Source organism: Chrysochloris asiatica, unplaced genomic scaffold (genome assembly GCF_000296735.1).
Source record: "Chrysochloris asiatica unplaced genomic scaffold, ChrAsi1.0 scaffold00080, whole genome shotgun sequence".
NCBI classification, from domain to species: domain Eukaryota; kingdom Metazoa; phylum Chordata; class Mammalia; order Afrosoricida; family Chrysochloridae; genus Chrysochloris; species Chrysochloris asiatica.
Window position 1 is genome coordinate 9342473 of NW_006408598.1, and position 21169 is coordinate 9363641.

A 21169-nucleotide genomic window follows, 5' to 3' on the forward strand; every position below is an offset into this window, starting at 1 on the left:
TGGGTACCATCTGCAAGTGTGGGTGTTCTTGTGTGTATGCCCTCTCTTCCTATCAGCTGGTAGCTTCACGCTCCACTCTAGTCCTCTGTGGCTACGCCACTGACACTGGGCCCAGGAGTCCCCAGGTCTCCCCACACTGCTGGCCAACCAGGTCCCCATCTGGGTCCACAAGGCCATGGTATTTTTAATAACCTCATGTGCATATGAAAATTGGACAATGAATAAGGAAGACCTTGAAAGAATTGATGTGCTTGAGCTATGGTGTTGGAGGAGAATATTAAAAGTACCATGGACTGCCAAAAGAACAAACCAACCTGTCTTAGAAGGAGCACAGCCAGCATGCTCCTTAGAAGCCAGAATGGTAAGACTTTGTCTTATACGTCAGATATATTCTCAAGAGGCAACAGTCCCTGGAGAAGGATATCATGCTTGGTAAACTGGAGGGTCAGTGAAAAAGAGGAAGACTCCCAACAAGATGGATTGGCACAATGGCAGTGCACTGGAGTCAAGCGTAACGATTGTGAGGTTGGCACAGGACTGGGCAGTGTTTCATTGTGTTGTACATAGGGTAACTGTGAGTTGGTACCTATTCCACAGCACCTACCAGCGGTAACAACCTGTCAGAAGTAGATCATCAGGTCGTTCTTTCTAGTCTGTCTTAGTGTGAAAGATCTGCTGAAACCTGTTGACCCTGAGTGATCCCGTTGGTATTTGAAATGCTGGTGAATAGTGGCTAGCATCATAACAACATATTAGTCATCACAGTATAACAAATGAACTCCCCTGTTAAATTTGCCTGTCCTTTCTCCAGTATCCTCACCACGGCTGTTGGAATTCTGGGAGTCCTGCTCTGGCATTGTGGGTTAGTTAGTGCGCTGGACTGAAAAGCCTATTTGAACCTAAAGGTCGGTGATTGAAGCTCACCGGCTGCTCCTCAGGAACAATATACAAAGTCACTATGGGTCAGAATGGACTCGATAGCACTTAAGAACAGCAGCAACAGTTAGAATATAAGGTGTCCTGGTGTAGCACTATAGGATAATGCTCCGATCTGCAAAACTGATTTCAATCTCAAGGTCAATGGTTCAAGCTCACCAGCCACTCCTCAAAAACCTTATATAGGGTTGCTGTGAGTTAGAACTGACTCAATAGCACTTAACAATAACATTAGGATATAAAGTACATGATGGCGGGGACCTGCGTATCCTATTCGTTACTGGAACCCCATACCTGGGAGCATTACCTACTATGTACGTACCTGTTACCTTCGAGTTCTTTCAAGTCGATTTGACCCTGCAGAACAGATGGCATTGCCCCAAGAGGTTTCCTAAGCTGTGGCCTTTACGGAAGCAGATTGCTACATCTTTCTCCTGTGGAGAGACTGGTGGGTTGGTAACTTACCCAAGTGCTTAACCACTCCACCAGGGATCCTTAGTACATAAATATTTAACAAATGTGTGAATTTCAAAACTCAATGTAGGGGTAACTATTATAGAAGACAAAAGCTTTCAATCCACATTTGCTTCGGAATGAGACCCCTCTGGTACCTCAACATCACTTCACCCTTTATGGATTTCAGCATCACTTCACCCTTCAGGGATTTCAGCCATAGCTGCAAAGCGATAGCTCCAAGAAAGTTCAGATTCACCTCAAGACAGAGAATCTATACCCAGAATTCACCAAGCATCTGTCCCCGTTCTTCCCAGAGCCTTCTCTGACCAGTGTCTACAAGGGGAGTGAGTGGCCCTAGGGGCAATTTCAGCCAGTGTGGGTAAGGAACTGACAGATAAATGACCGTACTGTCTGCCCTCCAGCGGAAGATTCTGGAAGCTCATCTCTGCTTCCTGGTAGAGGTCTGGGTAGAATCCATCTGTCACTGTCCACATCAGCAACATCTGGCTCTGCTTTGGGGAGAGCTGAATCCATATTACCAATTTACAATCTCACTTGATTGTTGCCTGTCTTTTGCACAGACATTTGTGATCTGCTTTGGGAAAACCTTTCATGAACCTCTTTATTAAAGTTCAAGTCCCTGGGTGGTGCAGATAGTTTGTACTCAGCTATTGACTGAAAGGCTGGTGGTTCCAATGCAGTAAAACCCTGTGGAGCGGTTCTGTTCTGAAACACACGAGTTGAAACGGACCTAATGGCAGTGAGGTGTGTGTTTGGTTTTACCAGTGCTTGCATCTCTTTTAGGATGATGTAAGGCTCATTTGTTTTTGGACTTCTGACACTTGTTATCCTAAAGCTCTTAGAACTTCACCTCCCTTTTCTAGAGTTGTCCGCTGAACCACGAGGTGACTTCCGGCTTCCCTGGCTTCCTTCTTTAAGGCACGATCAAGCTTGATATTGCTTTCCCAGGCCATGAGTAATTATAGCATTGGCTTTTAGATTGCAGGCTAACTTTCAGAGGTGTTTGCTTAGAAAGAGACGTTCTGAAGGACCTCTGGGGGGATAATGATGCCATTTCTACACCTGGAAGTTGGAACACATTACAGAATAGTGGCTGCAAGAAGCACTCGAATCGATGGTGCTTTCTAAACAGGGAAAATTGTATATGTTTTTTAAGCCTTCCAAAAATTATTCTGCAACTGCTTTCAGGTGCTTTTGTGATGGGTTTATGTCTTACACAGAAGGCATTGTATCATCTGTCTATTTCCTTTCAACTGTCCTATGTCAGTACTTGCAGAATTGTTGGGTGATGGGTCACTGGGAGGAAGCAAAGAGGGAGAAGGCAGATGTGATATTGCCTTTCTAAGGGGTGGTTTTGTGAACTCTTAGAATTGTTGTTGCTAAGCGCTGTTGAGTCGGTTCTGACCCATAGCAACCCTGTATAGGGTTTCTGAGGAGTGGTTCAAGCCAACTTTGCAGTCCAGCATATTAACCCACAGCACCACACCAGGACTCTAACTCCTAGAATGGGAATCCTTTAAAAAACGTTTTGTGCAATGGATCCCTTAGGCGGTTTGCTGAAGTCATGGGATCCCATTTCAGAAGAATAATACATATTTTTGGTAACTAACAATTCAATAGCAAAGGTTGCTTTATGTAGTTATCAAGGACTATATTTAAAACAAATTTATGTTGGAATGGCCATCAGGGATCAAAATAATCTTTTGAAACAAAGAAAACCCAATCTGTAGAATTTCAGAGGAAACCAAGCATGCTGGAGTATTGTGATCCAAACATGAAAATGCTGGTGTGTTTTGTTATTAATGCATTAATAAATTTAAAGCCCTAATGCATTACATAAATAACATGATCTAGAGGCAGGCCCATAGTTGCCTAATTATGAGGCGAGGATGGATACATTCTTTGAGGTATCTGTGACCGCTCTGATGTGATTTGGAAAGTATCCATGATTTCTGTTTGTGACCACACCACAATACTACTGTGGTCCGGTGCCTACATTTATGATGGAAAGAAATGATGAATTTCAAAGAGAGTTTCATGAGAATAAAGATGTAATTTTTTTTTCCCTCACCCAAGTTCATGGGCCCTTGAGTTCTATCCAGGGACTCCAGATTCAAAATCCCATTCTCAGAATTGATAGGTGCTTGTCGGGCCCATAGTGGGCCCTGGTGATGCAGTGGTCAAAGTGCTAGGGTTGTAGCCATTCGATCATATTAACATATAGAAAAAATGGTCAAATCTTTGGGAGTAAAAGGAGAGCCTTACATTTCTTTCTTTATTTAACAAAATACAAAAGTAAAAACCAAAAAGTTTTTACTTGATCTGATCTAACTTCTGCATGTTAATGTTGTTAGGTAACTGCTAGTCGATTTGGACTCGTAGCTACCGCATGTGACGCAGAGTCGACCTGCCCCTTTAAAGAAATAGATGTCTTTCTCATACAGAGCAGCTGGTAGGTTGGAGCCTCTGTGTGCCACCTTACCCTCTACATAAGGACCATCTATAAAAATAATCTAAACTGTACATAAATATCTAAAGCAGTGGCACCTCTAATATTTCAGTGATTGTTATGGGGGAGTAGGGGGTCTTACCATCAACATGTAAATCCCTTGATGGGAATGAAGTGGCCTGGCCTTGGTTGTCTTCTATCCCAGCCTCCTGTTTAGCACCTTGCCATCAAGGGCACTCAATATGTTTTGTTAACTAAGTGAAGAAATGGAAGGCTCTCCTCCTGAGCATTTAATGTCTGTGTTGTTGTTGTTAAGTGCTCTGAAGTCACTTCTGACTCTTGGTGACCTTGTATAGGGTTTCCTAACAGCAGCTGGTGGGTTTGAACCACTGATCTTTTCATTAGTAGTCCAGTGCTTATCCTGTTGTGTGGTTAAATGCCTGGGAGTCGATTTTGACTTATGGTGCCTTACAGTGTAGGGTTTCCTAGGAACGGCTAGTGAATTTGAACCACAGACTTTGCAGTTCAAATTGACCTTGTGGTCCAGTGCTTTATTCTAAGTGCCACACTAGGACTTGCTGTGCCTGTCCTGGTGATGGTGGTTATGTACCGTAGAGTTGGTTCCAACTCATAGATTTGCAGGGTTTTCAAGGCTGTAAATCTTTACGGGAGCAGAAAGTCTCAGCTTGCTCCCGTGGAGCAGCTGGTAGTTTCGAACTGCTGACCGTGAGATCAGCAGCCCATCTCGTAATCACTACGCTCCCAGAGCTCCTTAGTGCTTATGTACAGCACCACAAACTCCACCTGTAAAGTAACACACTTCAACAGGATGATCTCTGAGGTGCCTTCTGGCAGTCACAGTGACTCAGAACGTCAGGAAAATACAGTGGGAATCAGCTTTGTGGATGAGATGCAGTCTGTGAATACGCATACACACACACAGGAAATTCATGCACAAGTTGCTCTGTGGGAGGAAATGTGGCCGTCTGTTTCCAGAGAGATCACAGCCTCAGAGCCCCTAGGGAGCCGTGCTGCTCTGCCCTACAGACGCGTTAGGATTCAGAGTCAGCCGTGTAGCAGCGGGTTTGGGGTTTTGTAGGCCATGCTGAAGCCCCTTCTCTGGTAGTTGGCTGAGTAGCCTTTGCTGCAGCTCTCATTCATGAGATGATCAGTATATGTTGAGTCAGAATGTCACCTGGCCCTGTGTCTGCCGCCCTTACAGCTGGAGCACATGTTAATGATGACAGTGACAACGTTGGGTTATCATTGCTCAGAATTCCCATTTTGTCTTTTTTTGTGTTGTTGCTCCTTTCATCTGTTATTGAAGTGGTCATTGATTGAGAGAACCAATGATGTCTGAAATTACTTATTAGATTGAAAATATTTTGGAAAGTGATTTCACTAACTTGGCTTGTCAGGTTTTTTTTCAAGCAGGATCTGTTTGCTGATTACTACTTTGCATAGAGAATAATGTAGAATGACCAAGTCTGCTTTTGTTTTGATATTGAGTTCAAGAGTTTATATGGCAAGTAAGAATGCTGTTGGTTCACACATCCATATGCAACACATAAATAAATAAATACATGTATATGGCTGGACACCTGGTATGGCACTGTAGGATCAGCAGTGGACAGCAGCAGTGAACCACAAGGTCAGCAGTTCAAACCCACCAGCTGTTCTTTGGAAACCCTAGACAGGGTCATTATGAGTTGGCATCAACTTGATGGTACTTAACATATATACATATATGTTGTTTGTTGCTGCTGAGTTGATTCTGATTCAGTTGTTGTTGTTGTTAGGTGCCATCAAGTCAGTACTGACTCATAGTGACCCTATGCACAATAGAGCGAAACACTGTCCAGTCCTGGGCCAACGTCACAAGTGTTGCCATGCTTGAGCCCATTGATGCTGCCACTTTGCCAGTCCATCTTGCTGGGGGTCTTCCTCTTTTTCTCTGATCCTCCACCTTACTAGACATGATATCCCTCTCCAGTGACTGGTCCCTCCTGAAAATATGTCCGAAGTCTGAGAGAGTGGAACCCCGTATATACAGACTAGAACTGCTCCATAGGGTCTTCAAGGCTGTGACCCATTGGAGGCTGATGACTAGGCTGTCTTCTGAGGTGCCTCTGGGTGGGTTTAAACCACTGTGGCTAATGTTGTTGTTGTTATGAACCGTGGAGTCAGTTCCAACTCATAGCGACCCTGCATAGGATTTCCCAGGTTGTAAATCTTTACAGGAGCAGAAAGCCTCATCTTTCTCCTGTGGGGTAGCTGGTAGTTTCGAACTGCTGACCCTGAGATTAGCAGCCTGATTCGTAGCCACTACGCTAAGTGCTTAACAGTTTGTGCTACTCAGGAACTCCACATACATGTATACACACAAAAAACCCACAAACATATATGCACACACATGCATACATATACATAATACACATATACACACCAACACATTAGCAGAGAAAGCCCCAAAGACAAAGTGATAACTAGCATGTACATAGAAAAAGTGAATACTCCAGGTGTTGGCTGAAATAAATAAACAGTAGGGGTCACAGAGAGGAAGGCGTGGAACCATTGATGCTGGAGAGAGGCAGTGCCTGTCAACCCAATGGTTCAGAGGACAGATGGTGGAACCTGGGAGCATGTTTCAGCTCCTTGTTTAGTTGTTGACCTTCGACAACTCACCTCACCTCCCTGTCTCCAAATTCTTGCCTCTGTGTGAAATGGCAGAAGGATAACTCCTACCTCAAAGCACTACAGCATGGGTCACGGGAGGGCACCGCGTTTGCAAGGGCACCAGAAGTGCTTGTTAGCTGCTGCTGTTATTAATGATTACATCTCATATTCGTATAGCGGTATGTACCTTCAACTTCACGGTGACTCAGGTAGGTGGTTTGTGCATTTTTCATTTATTATTTGTTGTGGTAAAAATCCCCAACATATTATTATTATTTTTTTACATTCTTTACATGTATAATTCAGTGATATTAATTTCTTGCATCATGTTATGTAACTATTACTGGGTTTCTATTATGGGTGATAGGAAAAGTTGGAAACAGCTAGTGGTGATGAGTTCCAAGTGGTTATTTAAAAATCCATTTTACAGATGAGTAAGTTGAGGATTAGAGGGGTCCAGTGGTTGGTTGCAAAGATGCACAGCAGCCTACTTTCCTAGCCATTCTAACTGTGTTTAGTATGCAGGCTACCATCGACTGGACTTTTACAGTTAGTTTCAGGTTATACAATTGACCAGGCCTGGTCCATAATGGCTCCAGAATGCTTTGGTAACTGCTGTCCGATACAGTGATGATGGCCATTAGCTACATGGAGCTGTTGAGCACTTGAAAGGTAGCTAGTGTAAATAATGAACTCCGTTTTTAATTTTACTTGATATTCATTAATTTAAATTTAAATTAAGGCATGTGACTAGCAGGTATCACATTGGACAGTGTAGAGTCTCTTGTCGTGTGTCAGATGACTTGGGTATGAAGCCCCTCTGTGCGTCCTATTAACTTTGTAACTATGGAGAAGTCATTTTTGAGGGCTCATTTTCTCTGTCTATAAAATGGAATAATTCTGTTTAGATTCAATTAAAAACTAATTCAAGTTGTTAGATGCCATCAAGTTGGTTCCAACTCATTGTGACCCTACACGGTGCAGAACAAAACATTGCCTCGTCCTGCACCACCCTGACAATCACTGTTATGTTTGGGCTCAGAATTTGTTGTTGTTGTTGTTGTTGTTGTTATGTGCCATGGAGTTGGTTCCGACCCATAGTGACCCTGTACACGGTTTCCGAGGCTGTAAATCTTTACGGGAGCAGAAAGCCTCATCTTTCTCCTATGGAACAGCTGGAAGTTTCGAACTGCTGACCCTGAGGTTCACAGCCTGATTCATAACCACTACGCTACCAAGCCCAGGATAGGCCATGCAAACATAAGGATGATTATCTTTCTCCTTCAAAAGTTATAGGCATTCACAATAAAGGCACAAAGTGACTGGCTTACAAGTTTTCAGGAGGGCGTTTAGTTAAAGTGTTCGGGGGGAAGATAGATTCACCACCGAATAGTTTTCATCTTGTCTAGATGGGTCTGGTGAAAAGAGATGGGGATAAGTTTCTTATGATTCAATACTGAGAAATTGTTACCATGACTAATTGAGACGGTCACAATTGTAAAGGTAGTAGATTTGTAACAAAAATGGCAGTGTAGTTACTCTTATAGGATAGAAACAGGATCCTAGGACTACCGGGGGAGAAGAGCACAAACAGTGCAGGACCCTATCCAGAGAAGCAGCGACAGCAGAGATGGAGGCAGAGATGAAGACATGGAGAGAAAGAGCAGCTGAGGACTCTGATTCAGGGAAAGAGAGGGACTGGGTGCTAGTGGCCAGGAGGCAGGCTTGCAGAATGTGCCCTTTGGTTGTTTAAATGATTGTATATTCCTGGGTGTTTCTGTGTACACCCCACAAAACAAAACAGGGAATGGAAGTAAATCCTGTTCAGTGAGGATGCACGGAGGAGATAGTAATCATTGCAATGAAATGATGGTGTAAAGGAGATGTTCTCCCATGTAAACTATCACTTAGTTCACAATAAAAACTTATTAAAAGAAAAAAAAGTTACAGGCATCCTTGTGGACTACAACAGAAGAAATGTAACCAAGCCAGAGAAGCGTTTGGAAGTTAAAACAGAAGAACTCTGAGGAGCCTGGTTCGTGTTCTATGCATCTTTCCTGTTCTTTGTGCATCTGTGAAAGACTCTTTTCTCTGAAGGTCAACCTTCATTCCCTCTGAAGGATGGCCACTTCAGAACTCCCAAACTTCTGCCATGCTTCTTCATCTGCGCATTTCAGAACGCTGCGTTCTTAGTCTAACTTCTAAATTGCACAAAGGGGAAGTCTCGCTAGGCTTGGCTTGTGTCAGCTATGTGTGGCTGAGCTAAGCTGCGACGCATCTTGCCATATTCCGTCCTATGGGGTCAGGCAGGGGCTGGGATGGTCTCAGAAAAAGCAGTAGTTGTGAGGTAAGGCAGCACCTCAAACATGCCTGTAGTCAGAAACTTTGCCTGTAGGTATAAACTGTGATTAACAACAACAACAAACATATTTGTTTGTTTGGAAAGGAGATTGGACATCCTGGTTCAGTTGAGCTTTTCGGATTCATTCTTTGATTCACCAGGCATTGTGGTAAGTACCCTACTAAACACTGGAGATGCCCCAATAAGATAAGGATCTGATTATTGCACTTTTAGAATTTAAAGTCTGACAGAGAAGACCCATTAGTGTATAAGAATATAATTAGAAAGGATACGTACAAACCTACAACAGCTACTCTCTGCTTGCTTATGCCAAAATTTATATAACATCATTCCAGGGTCGTTAGAATTGTCGACTTAAAAATTAGCCTGCTATATTTGATCAAATATTTAATTAACTCACCCCTAATATGATGGCTCAGAGTCCTGGTGTGGCCCTGTCAGACCAGCACTGGACTATGAACCATAAGAGCAGCAGTTCAAACCTACCAGCTGTTCCTTAGAAACCCTATACATGGTTTCTGTGAGTTGGAACCGACTCAGTGGCACTTAACAACAACAACAACAACAACAATGTGGTAGCTGGAGTCCTGGTGAGGCACAAGGTCAGTCTGAGCTGCAAGGTCGGTGGTTCAAACTCAACCAGCCGTTCCTCGGGAGCCCTATACAGGGTTGTTGTGAGCTAACGGACTCCACAGTACCTAACAACAACAATGTGATGGCTGGAACTGTGGTTGCTATGGCAGGACCAGACCGATTGATTCCGTCAGCCTAAAAGGGCTGCTGGATAGATGTTCTCCAGTCTCAACCTAGAAGAAAAGACTGAAATTCAGAGATTGTACTTAGTAAGTCAAGGAGTTCTGGTAGCGTAGTTGGTTACGAATCGGGCTGCGAACCTTAAGGCCAGCAGTTCGAAACTACCAGCCGCTCCGCGGGAGAAAGATGAGGCGTTCTGCTCCCGTAAAGATTTACAGCCTCGGAAACCCTGTACAGGGTCGCTATGGGTTGGAAACAACTACACGGCACTTAACAACAATAACAACTTAGTAAGTCAGAGAAGGCTTCTGATGATAGATCTGAGATAAGAAGGATGAATAGGAATCAGCTGAGTGAAGAAGACGGGTGAATGTAGCTGCATGTGCAAAGGTTCTGTGGCAGGAAGTCTGTAAAGAGCTAAAAGAAAGAGCTGGATTATAGGAATCTCATTATCTCTGCTCCCTCTGGCCCTAGTTACCATGATGCCAGTGAATGCAAATGGTGGGTTTTCAGGTGACTGTATTATTTTAATTAAAGGTTAAATGCCCTATAGGTTGCAAAGATACATTTGCATTTCAAGTATCAATTTTTATGTTACAAAGCAGATTATGGTAATCTTAGGTTTTGCATGCATTCCGCTTGGGGGTGATTAGTGCATTTATTACCTTGAAGGACTAAGCTCATGATTAAAAAGAGAGGTCATTTTCCCCAGCCTTCTGTGTTGGTCTGCTTTACAAGTCTCAAAGTATGTAGTGTTTTCCTTTGTATGCTGGAAATTTGGGATCGTTACCTAATATTCCTGCACACAAGCATGATTGCTGCCAGAATGTTTCCCAGATGCCCGAGTGAAGCCGCGATTAGTGAATTCATGTGTGAAAATGTGAATTCGACATAGAAATTTCTTAGCGCTCAGAGTTTGGTAGTAATGCGTTATAAATGCGAGCTGTTATTGCTTTCGTTCCTGAGTGTGAGGGGCAACCTCATAGGCCTTTATCTAAGTTAATGATGTCAGAGCCTCTGAGGAGTTTCAGCTATGAATGCTGCTGGATTTTCCAGAAGAAAAACGTCCAGAGTCTGTTGTTGTCTGTAACAACTTTCGGTCATACCCAGGTGACTGAAATGCTGTTTAATATTTTCATGTTTCATTGAGCCCATTCTCTCTAAAATGTTATCTTTTGAACATATAATTAATATGAGTATTGATGACATAATAAACAGTTATTTTTTATACAAGTTTTTAAAATCCCATGTATATTTTACACTGAGCGCACATGTCAGTTTGGATGCTAAATTGTCATTGAAAATGCTTGACATGTATTTCAGAAAGTTTTCATTTGAAAAAGCAGACAACATAATGGTAGAAATTTATGGGATGTTTTCTTGCTTCACTTATGACCAGTTGACCGAAAGACCTGATCTTTCTTCTTTTTTTTAAATCTGTTTCATCCTTGAACTTGGTGACATTCTGAATTTGAAACTTTAGGCTCAAACAGTCTTGGCAGTCAGCTAACTGCCACCAGTCCCATCTCTGGTTTTCCCAATTTGTTGTTGTTATTTTTTATTTTTGTTTTACATTCTTCCAGGAGCCCTGATGGCACTGTAGAGTAAGCACTGGACTATTAACCACAAGATAGGCAGTTCAAACCCATCAGCCACTCCATGGGAGAAAGACGAGTTTGTTGACGCCCGTAAAGATTTACAATCTCAGAAGCTGTATATGGGAGCCCCATGGTTCAGAGTTTATTCTTCCAAGAGAAGGAACCCTGGTGGCACAGTGGTTAAGTGCTTGGCTGCTAACTGGAAGACTGGCAGCTTAAACCCAGTAGCTGCTCTGGATAAGTACTGAACTTCTAACCCAAGGTTGGTGGTTCAAATCCACCAGTCACTCCATGGGAGGAGATGTGTCTTCTATAAAGATTATAGCTTTGGAAACCCTATGGGGCAGTTCTACGCTGTGCTCCAGGGTTGTTGAGTCTGAATTGAGTAATTGGCCAAGATGGTAGAATCCTGACTTCCTACTTTTGTGTCCTTGGGTAAGTCATTGAGCTTTACTTTGTTTCTCCCCTATTAAATAAAGATAGAGGAGTCCTGGTGTGACACTGTGGGTTAATGTGCTGAACTGCAAAGTCAGTTTGAACTGTAAGATCGGAAGTTCAGGCTCATCAGCTGCTCCTTGGAAATCCTATACAGGGTCGCTATGGGTCAGAACTGACTCCGCCACACTTAACAACCACAAATTGAGATAAAAAAAAAAAATAACTGTTTGAAAGGATTCTTGGGAGGATTGAACGAAATGATCTAACCTGGGCTCACACATCACAGGACCAGGCAATGTTTCCATCTGCTTTGCTTAGTTGTTGTTGATGTTGTTATGTGCCGTGGAGTCAGTTCTGACTCATAGCGACCCTGTACAGGGTTTTCCAAGGCTGTAAATCTTTACAAGAGCAGAAAGCCTCATCTCTCTCCCATAGAACAGCTGATAGTTTTGAACTGCTGACCCTGAGGTTTGCAGCCCAATTCGTAACCACTATGCTAGGATTACTATGAATACTATGAGCCAACTTGATGATATCTGACCACAGTAACAATAAGTAGAATGAGTTTTTAACTGAACCCAAACAGAACGATCCCATTTTGTAGACAGAGAAAATGAACTCTCAAAGGCTTACAGAGTTAGTAGATGGTTGTTGTTGTTGTTAAGTGCCATCAAGTCAATTCCCGACTCATAGCAACCCTCTGTAGGTTTCTGAAAGCAGCTGGTGGGTTTCAACTTGTGACCTTGTGGCTCATGGTAAAGTGCTGATCCTATAGCTCACTATTTGACCCACAATATGTAGCAGGCAGTTGTCCTTCAGTTGATTCTGACTCGGGATGACCCTGTGTCTCAGAATAGAACTGTGCCCCAAAGGGTTTTTAGTGGCTCATTTTTCAGATGTAGATTACCAGATCTTTCTTCCAAGCTCTGTGGAACTTTTTGATTGGCAGCTGAGCACATTAGTCATTTACAGCACCTAAGCCTCCCGAATATCCTCTGAGCTACTCAATTATTGTCAGGGGACCATCGTGGAGCAACTCCTCTGCAGGAGAAACAATCCGGCACTTTCTTCTTGTAAAGACCACACAGTCCGGGAAACCCTGTGGGGCAGTTCTACTCCATCCTAAAGTATTGCTGTGAGTTGGAAGAGACTCGATGGCACACAACAACAACAAATTACAATCACCTTTTCCTTCTTCACTGAGTACTAAAATGTTTGCCCCATCCACTGACTCCAGCAAATCCACATGATACCAGACACCCTCTGGACTTAAACAAGACATAAAACAGTCAAATATGGCTTTTCAATGTTTTGTAGGGGCACATGAACACTTCTCTGGGGGCTTGGATCACGCCCCTGGCATATTGATGTTTGACATGAAGCGATTGGTTGTGAATCACAGGTGGGATGTTTGGTAAAGCTGTAAAGTGTAAGTCCTCAGTAGAAGCAGAGCTAAGGGGGGGCAGGTGTCATTCAAGCCTTGAATGCTACTTGAAGGGGAGTATCACTGGGCAGTTTCTATTAACCAGGTACTGCCTATGTACTTCCTCAAGCAAGGTAAACATCCAGAGGGATAGTGAGAGGGACAGGCAAGTCAGATGGGGTATATAAAGGAATGTTGATGAAGAGCCAGATAGGACGAGTTGAGCTTTAGAAGCTGCCCAAGAATTTGGTGTTTTATGCATTTCTGTATTTTTATCTGGCCCCATCAAAATAGTTGAAGCTTTCACAGATCTTGAATGAAATGAGAAAAGGAAAATTAGGATACGCAGAATGATACAATGCTAACCATAAGGCTATAGTGTATACAATGCATAGTGAAAGGGCCTACCTACTACCTGAACGTAGACTTTGTGTTTGACTCTGAGCTTCCTAGCAGCCAAAGCAAAGAGTGAAAAACAATCATGATGCACAGTGTCTGTTAGACAAAAACGAGTATTCCTATCAAGACTGAGACTTAAACCTTGTAGATTGTTCCTTAGTTTGCCCCCACATGTAGTATCAGAGGTACTCAGCAAGATGTTTGAGAGGAGACCATCATAAAGAGGCTTCTAAAAGCCCAACAGACTCCTGGTTGGTTCTTGGAGCTTTTTTCTCCTAAGAGCCACACAGTTCCCATTCTTTTGTACTTTGAGAGTGAGACCTTAATCTGTGCCAAGCAAGAAGGTCATAAAGCATTTTGTCAACTTTTCTTTTCTAAAGGACATAGACTGGTCTGCTAGGAAATTAATTTCAAAGGCTGCCATACCAAATGCCCACATACTTGATGACCTAAAACAACAGTTTATTTATTCATAGTTCTAGAGACCAAAGGTCTGCAGTCAGGCTGCCATCAGGTCTGCTCTCTCCCAAGGCTCTAGAAGAGGATCCTTCCCCTTCCGGTGGCTCCAGGAGTTCCTAAGCTTCTTGTAGCATCTCTTCATCTCTGCCTCCATCCTCCCTTGGCCTTTGCCTCTGAGTATCTGTCTATGTCCTTTCTAATCTTGCAAGGTCATCAGTCATTGGATTTAGGGTCCGCCCTAAAGTCAAGATGATTTAATCTTAAGATCCTTGACTAATTAAATATCCAACCCATTGTTAAAAGTTCTAACTCAGTTGCTTTGTGGGAAAAAGACCTGGTTTATAGCCAGGAAATCCCTATGAGGTAATTCTTCTCTCGTTACCTGGGATCACTGACTGTTGGAATTGAGTTGACAGTACCCAATAATACTGCCTCTCCCACCAAATCAAATCTAATCAAAACAAACCAACACATACGTATATCTTTGTCGCTATTTCTACATACCATTATTTTCTCAAAAAAAAAAAAAAAGAATCAAACCAAAAATAAAAACCAAAGCTGAACAACAACAAAACACGGTTGCTGCTTCTTGGCTCCTCGCAGTCTTTCCTTTGACTCCTCTGCCCTGTTGCCTCTGCTGAGAAGTTTTCCTGGACGACAGCAGTTCCTATTGGTTGTACTCTTCTGTATACTATTAAAATGTTTATTTTCATCAGTCAAAAAGACACAAGACAGTTACCATTTAATGACCCACTGTTTAGGTTGATCAATGTGTGTTTGTCTTATTTTTGCAACTAGATTGTCAATTCTCAATGGACAGGGATTTGTTTTATTCTTGGTCTCCACCAGCATACAGACTGATTTGTTGTATCGTTCAGGCTGAAATTGATGAGTGTTGACAGAATGTATGGACTTCTGGTAAAGTATAACAGGGAGAACCAACAAATACTGAATGCCCATTAAGTTTGCGTTTATTATATGCAATAATCTATGTAAACAGTTCCCATTTTATTTAGAAGCCTTTCTTTCATCTCACTCTCTTTTGAACATTGTGGTTGGGGGTGACGGTTTATAGAGCAAATAAATTAGTATCCCATTCAACACTCTTATACATTTTGTTTCATGACATTAATTGCCTTTCCTTAAATGTAAGAGCACTCTTCTTACTCCTCCCAAAGGCTTCTCGGTTCCGTTCACTCATCTTTCCATCCCATCTGACTTCTGAACTTTGTTTTTTTGGTAGATGCTGCCCTTTTGGTCTCATATAGTTGATTGCTTTGAGAAACATGTTTCTTATGAATGTTACTGTTCACTTTATAGGTCTGTCTGTCATTTGGCTGGAAGGAGATAACCTGGGTTAGGTTAAGTGCTTGATTTGAAGGTTGTAAAGGCCATTGTTGTTATTTGTCATCAAGTCAGTTCCTACTCGTAGCAACCCTGTATAGTGTTTCAAAGGAGAGGCTGGTGAGCTTGAACCACCAACCTTGTGATTCAAACCAACCTTGCAGTCCAGCGCATTAACCCACAGCATCACACCAGGAATCCATAAAGGTGATAGTCTCCAAGAGTTTACAATGTTGATGATTCTAGATGCATCATTTAGTGTGATATTGGCAAGGTTTCACCATGTCAATATCACACTAAATGATATTGTCGTTGTGATGTGCCATGGAGTCGGTTCCGACTCATAGCGACCCTGTACAGGGTTTCTGAGGTTGTAAATCTTTACGGGAGCTGAAAGCCTCATCTTTCTCCCGCAGAACAGCTGGTAGTTTTGAACTGCTGACCATGAGGGTTCGTAACCTGATTTGTAACCACTACACTAAATGATACTACATGAAGAAATTTGTAATTCCATTTAACATGATATTGTTACTCTAACTAGATAGTATCCTCTGTTTATTTAAGTATTGTTTGTAATTATATTTATGAATATAGCTTCATGAAAATTAGAAGTTATTATAAATGTTATCGTTAGGTACCACTGATTGGCTCTGACTCACAGTGACCCTCTCTACAACAGACTGAAATGTTGGGAGGTTCTGATTCATCCTCATGTTGTTGTTATTAAGTGCCGTCGAGTCGGTTCTGACCCAAAGCGACCCTGTACAGCCTGATTCATAACCACTACGCTACCAGAGTTCCTTTGATTCATCCTCATAGTCCTGGCTAAATTGAAGCCCATTGTTGCAGTTAGTGTCAATCCCTCTCACTGAGGGCCTTCCTCTTTTTTGTTGACCCTCTCTGCTTTACCAAGCGTGATGTCCTTCTCAGGGACTTGTCCCTCCTGACAGCAGGTTCAAAGCAGGTGAGCTGAAGTAGTGTGTAATACATGTTCTATTATTGTTGTTGTGAATTGCCATTGAGTCAGTTCAGACCCAGTATACAGTTTTCAAGGCATGGATGGTAGGTTTGAACCGCTGGCCTTGCGGTTAGCAGTTCAGTGCTTATCCTACGGCACCACACCAGTAGTCCACATACATAAATCAGTTAATATGTTAGTAATGTAAAAAGGCTTTACTTTTTGGCCCACAAGAGGGCACTGCTGTCAAACGAAAGGTGATTTTAAGGTTGAAAATTTAAGAAAGGTTTAGATTTGAGTTTTTAAAAATGCATTATCCTACTAATGGATTTTAATGGTCAATACTGTCAACAATGTGTGTTGTAATCTTTTTATGGCTGAATTTACTGTGTGTGTGTGACCATGGGCTGCATGTTATCCTTAGCTGAATCACGCTGTATTTTCCTGACATTCGTTCTGTGAGTCATTGTTATGCTGGAAGGCACCTTAGAGATCATCTCGTTAAAGTGTATTAATTCACAAGTGAGAAATGTGGGGTCCATAGAGATTAAATGCCCATGACTTTGGGAGTGAAAGGAGAGATTTACATTTCTTCATTTATTAAACAAAACATACTGCATGCCTCTGGTAGCGTAGTGATTACGAATCCGGTTGCTAACCTCAAGGTCGGCAGTACAAAACTACCAGCTGTTTCGCAGGAGAAAGATGAGGCTTTGTGCTCCCGTAAAGGTTTACAGCCTCGGAAAGCCTGTACAGGGTCGCTATGAGTCAGAACCGACTCCATGGTACTTAACAACAACAACAACAATACCGCACACCCAGCCCACGTGGAGCGTTACGCATGGAGGTTGGGGTAGAAGAGAAATAAGGCAGCATCAGTCCTCCTAAGAGGGTTTTTACATGTAAGATCCCCACTCACCCATGACAATAATTGAAATATTAAAGGAGCTGCTGCTTTAGATATCTATGTACAATGTAGCTCATTTTTATAGATGGTCTTTATATAGAAGTTAAGGTGGCACAACAGTTTAAATGCTTGGCAGCCAAGCAGCAGGTTGACGGTTCGAACCCACTAGCAGATCTGTGGGAGAAAGACTTGGCTATCCTTATTTGAGATTGTTAAGGACCATCAAGTTAGTTCTGATTCATAGTGACCCTATACAGGGTTTCTGAGGAGCAGCTGGTGAACTTGAACCGCCGACCTTGTGGTCCCGTGCTCATCCTACAGTGCCACACCAGATTACAGTCCGGGAAACCCTATGGGGCAGGTTTCTGTGTCACCTGTGGTAGCTACAATTCTAAATTGGCTAGGTGACACTTAGGAATGGTAATAATGTGAAGTTAGATCAGATCAAGCAAAAACTTTAGAGATAAAATTCAAGTTTTTCACCATGTATGGGCAGCCTCCAGAGTATTATATGGAAGTCATTTTAAGTAAAACCCTTGGACACTCTGTTTTGATTATTTGAAAAATGAAAAATGAGAGGAAAATTTCCAATTAAAAATGGGTCTAATTAAACAAAAAAACAAGAACCCTCAGCGGCAAGGATAATTGGGCCTTGAGAGATTTGTGGCTAAATTGTCATTACCATTCCTATTTGCTGGGTCCCAGAAGTGGGCAGTTTTACATGGACAACAAGCTGTGGTACGGAGTAAGCGGTGGTAGAATCTGGTGAGTGCATCATATTTCCCTAGAACTCACCTGTTGCTTTGCTCAGTTTTAAGTTGGATAGCTGTCAGTGAACCATTACCATTTACTGACGACTGCATTTGTACTTTTCATGGTCACTTGAAGAGTAGAGGGTTCCTTCATTAATCAAAGTATTGTTTGCTCAAAAACCCAATAAAAAAGGGATGCATCTGTGGTTTTAAGGGATTTCTCCATTCTTACAATGAACGAGTGCACGTCTTATGCAAAACAGCGCTGCTGTTTTGATTTATATAAATCATCCCTGACCAGAGGAACCTTTAAACGAACTCTAACACCTAATTTCGATGAGATGGCCTTGGTAACACTTAGAATTAAAATGCCATTTATAAAATTCTTTAATATTTAATGGACTCTGTTAACGTCTTTAATGGCTCATTTACAACATGCTTTAGCATGTGGTAAAATAGTTCAGCAGGAAATTTATCATAGATGTTTTTAAGCAAGCAATAAAAAAGCCATTTATCGCATGTATGTACCACATATTGGCAGGAAACTGGCCTGCTTTAACATATGACTGTGGGCATGTTCTAAACTTCACACATCATATGATACTTAAGAATTACAGTTCATTGGCGGTATCAGCAAGTACATTGACTTTCATCAGCTTATTAACTGCATTGACTTTTAAAATCAGCAAATGCTGAAGTATAAAAAGCTTATTAATACCTGCCTTGTTTCAGAACAAAAAATTAGTTAAAAGAGGGGTTACATTTGATTTTGCATACTTCTGCAGAGCTGTTTAAAAAATGTCTAAAAGACCATTCAATGTGGCTTTGTCTTATAAAGCCACTGGAAATGGAAACATCTTTCCTCATTTCAGTCTGGAGATGTGATGAGTTATTTTATGTAGGCAAATTCTATTTCAAAATTCTTATTGGTTATCAGATAAGACACCACAGATGGAAAGTCCTTTCTCACTTTCTCTTTTATTCTTTAATTTATGATTTATGAAACATTTCTCACTTCCATTATTCGTCTTGAGTGGAAATTAGTGTGGAAAATAACTGACCACACAGTTGAAAGTCTTCAGGTTATATTACCTCTTACATCATTAGTTGGAGGAATTATTTCTTCTTGTGCCCTGGTACCCAAGGGATTAAAAATAGAAATCACCTGGCCATCCCGGTAGATTACAGCCCAGGGAGGTCAGAGATGAACTGATGGTGAGTCTGGAATTAGTTCATTATCCGAAACAGTTCTAACCTGGAGCTGATGCAAGATCACACCTGGAAACCACCCCGCAAGTGGGCAGGGGACAGGGCAGCGGTAATGTTGTTAGTTAGCAGTGTTCGCCGTTGGTGTTTCTTTTAAGCCAGATCTGCCCTGCTGTATTGTTGCAAAAACGCTTCTGAATTTAAGCTTGTCAGGAAATGAGACCTAGTGGATGCACAGAGAGAAATCCATTTTTGTGTGTTTTGGTTTGCTTCCAAATTTCTTCATAGAGATCCACAGAAGTAATGTAACCCTGCCTCTGACATATTTTTGCTGAAATCTTATAGATGAGTTCTGATGTGAACTGCAATTGTTTTCCTTCTGTTTCAAAACAAACAAACAAAACCTGCTTAAGAATCCAAGGTGTTTATAACTCTTGCATGTTTGGCCTTTAATTTAGGATACGGTATCTGCAGCAAACCAGTCTCTGTTTTCCGCCAACTTTTCAGAGATGGAGCAAAATTTATTTAAGGATTAATAGAAAACAGTCTTGGATTGATCCCTGAGTCTTGTACGAAATCTAGTCCATTTGTCTACACCAATTCAGACAGAGTGTGACTATTTATCTTCACTCTGATGACTCTAATGTTTTCCTAGAGCTGCAGATACAAAGTGCTATAAACAAGCTCTCCTAAGAACACAAATTCCTTGTCTTATAAAGAGGGCTGGAAGTTGAGTCCATATTGAGGATATGGCACATGTAGATTTCTTTGAGGGAGAAGCTGATCTCTGCTTCTCTCCCACCTGTCACAGACGGCTCTCCTTGGTGTTACTTGTCTCTCTGAAATCTGCCTCCATCTTCACATGGCTGCAGTCTCTCAGGGTCTTTTCACTCTTTTATAAGGACCCCATGTATATGTGATGAGGACCCACCCTTCTCCAGCACGACGCCGTGGCATCTTATTTAACTGCATCTGCAAAGACTGTTTCCAAACAAAGACCTGTTCACAGACCAGGGGTTAAAACTTCGGTAGATGTTTTTCAGGGACACCATAACCATGCCTAATGTCTTGAATCCTTGAAGAAAGATGGATTTATTGTTAGCTTATTTAGTGTCATATCTCAGAGATATTACAGGTTTGGTTCCAGACCATGGCAATAATGAGAATATTGCTAATAAAGCAAGCTGCATGAATTTTTTTATTTGCCAGTGCATATAAATTATGTTTAGAATCCTGGTGTGTGTGGTGCTATAGAATAAGCTCTAGACTCCTAAGTCGCCTCTCCTCACAACCCTATATAAGTCAGAACTGACTTGATGGTATTTAACAACAACAGAAGTTATGTTTATACTGTTTTGTCATCTATTAAATATACCAACGGAATGAGGAAATCATTGGACAATATTAATATCACATGCAAGTAAATTTTTCCTAAAGATACTTCAAAAATGGCTGCAAAAATACATTGTAAGGCAAGTGGCAGAGGGTTAAAGCAGATTTAGACGAGGATGTGGAATGAGGAATAGCATTGCTGACATCAGATAGAGCTTGGCTAAAAGCAGAGAATACCAGAAAGATGCTTGGTGGTGGTGGTGGTAGTTATGTGCCGTGGAGTTGATTCCGACTCATAACGACCCTGTGCAGGATTTCCAAGACTGTAAATGTTTATAGGAGCAGAAAGCCTCATCTTTTTCCCATAGAACAACTGGTAGTCTCGAACTGCTGACCCTGAAGTTAGCAGCCTGCTTCCACTATGCTCCCAGAGCTCCTTAGAAAGATATTTACCCATGCTTTACTGACTATGCAAAAACATTCTCCACTGTGTGGATTATGGCAAACTATCAACACTCGCGGAAACAGCAGTCAGGAGATCAGACGACGTATTGCATTAGGCAAATCTGCTGCACAGGAACTTTTAAAAGTATTGAAGAGCCGAGATGTCAGCTTGAGGACTAAGGTGCGCCTGACCCAGGCCACTGTGTTTTCAATAGCCTCATATGTATGCGAAAGCTGAACAGTGAATAAGGAAGAT

General features: G+C 41.9%; 1 protein-coding gene across 1 annotated transcript in view; it reads left to right on the top strand.

Annotated features, from left to right (window-relative positions):
• FAM19A4 (family with sequence similarity 19 (chemokine (C-C motif)-like), member A4) overlaps positions 1 to 21169 on the top strand; it is a 326370-nt gene that overhangs the window by 39619 nt on the left and 265582 nt on the right. Inside the window, exon 2 of the mRNA XM_006865647.1 lies at positions 13007 to 13103. Within this exon, the coding sequence (XP_006865709.1) occupies positions 13007 to 13103 (97 nt within the window). The remainder of the gene's footprint in view (positions 1 to 13006; positions 13104 to 21169) is intronic.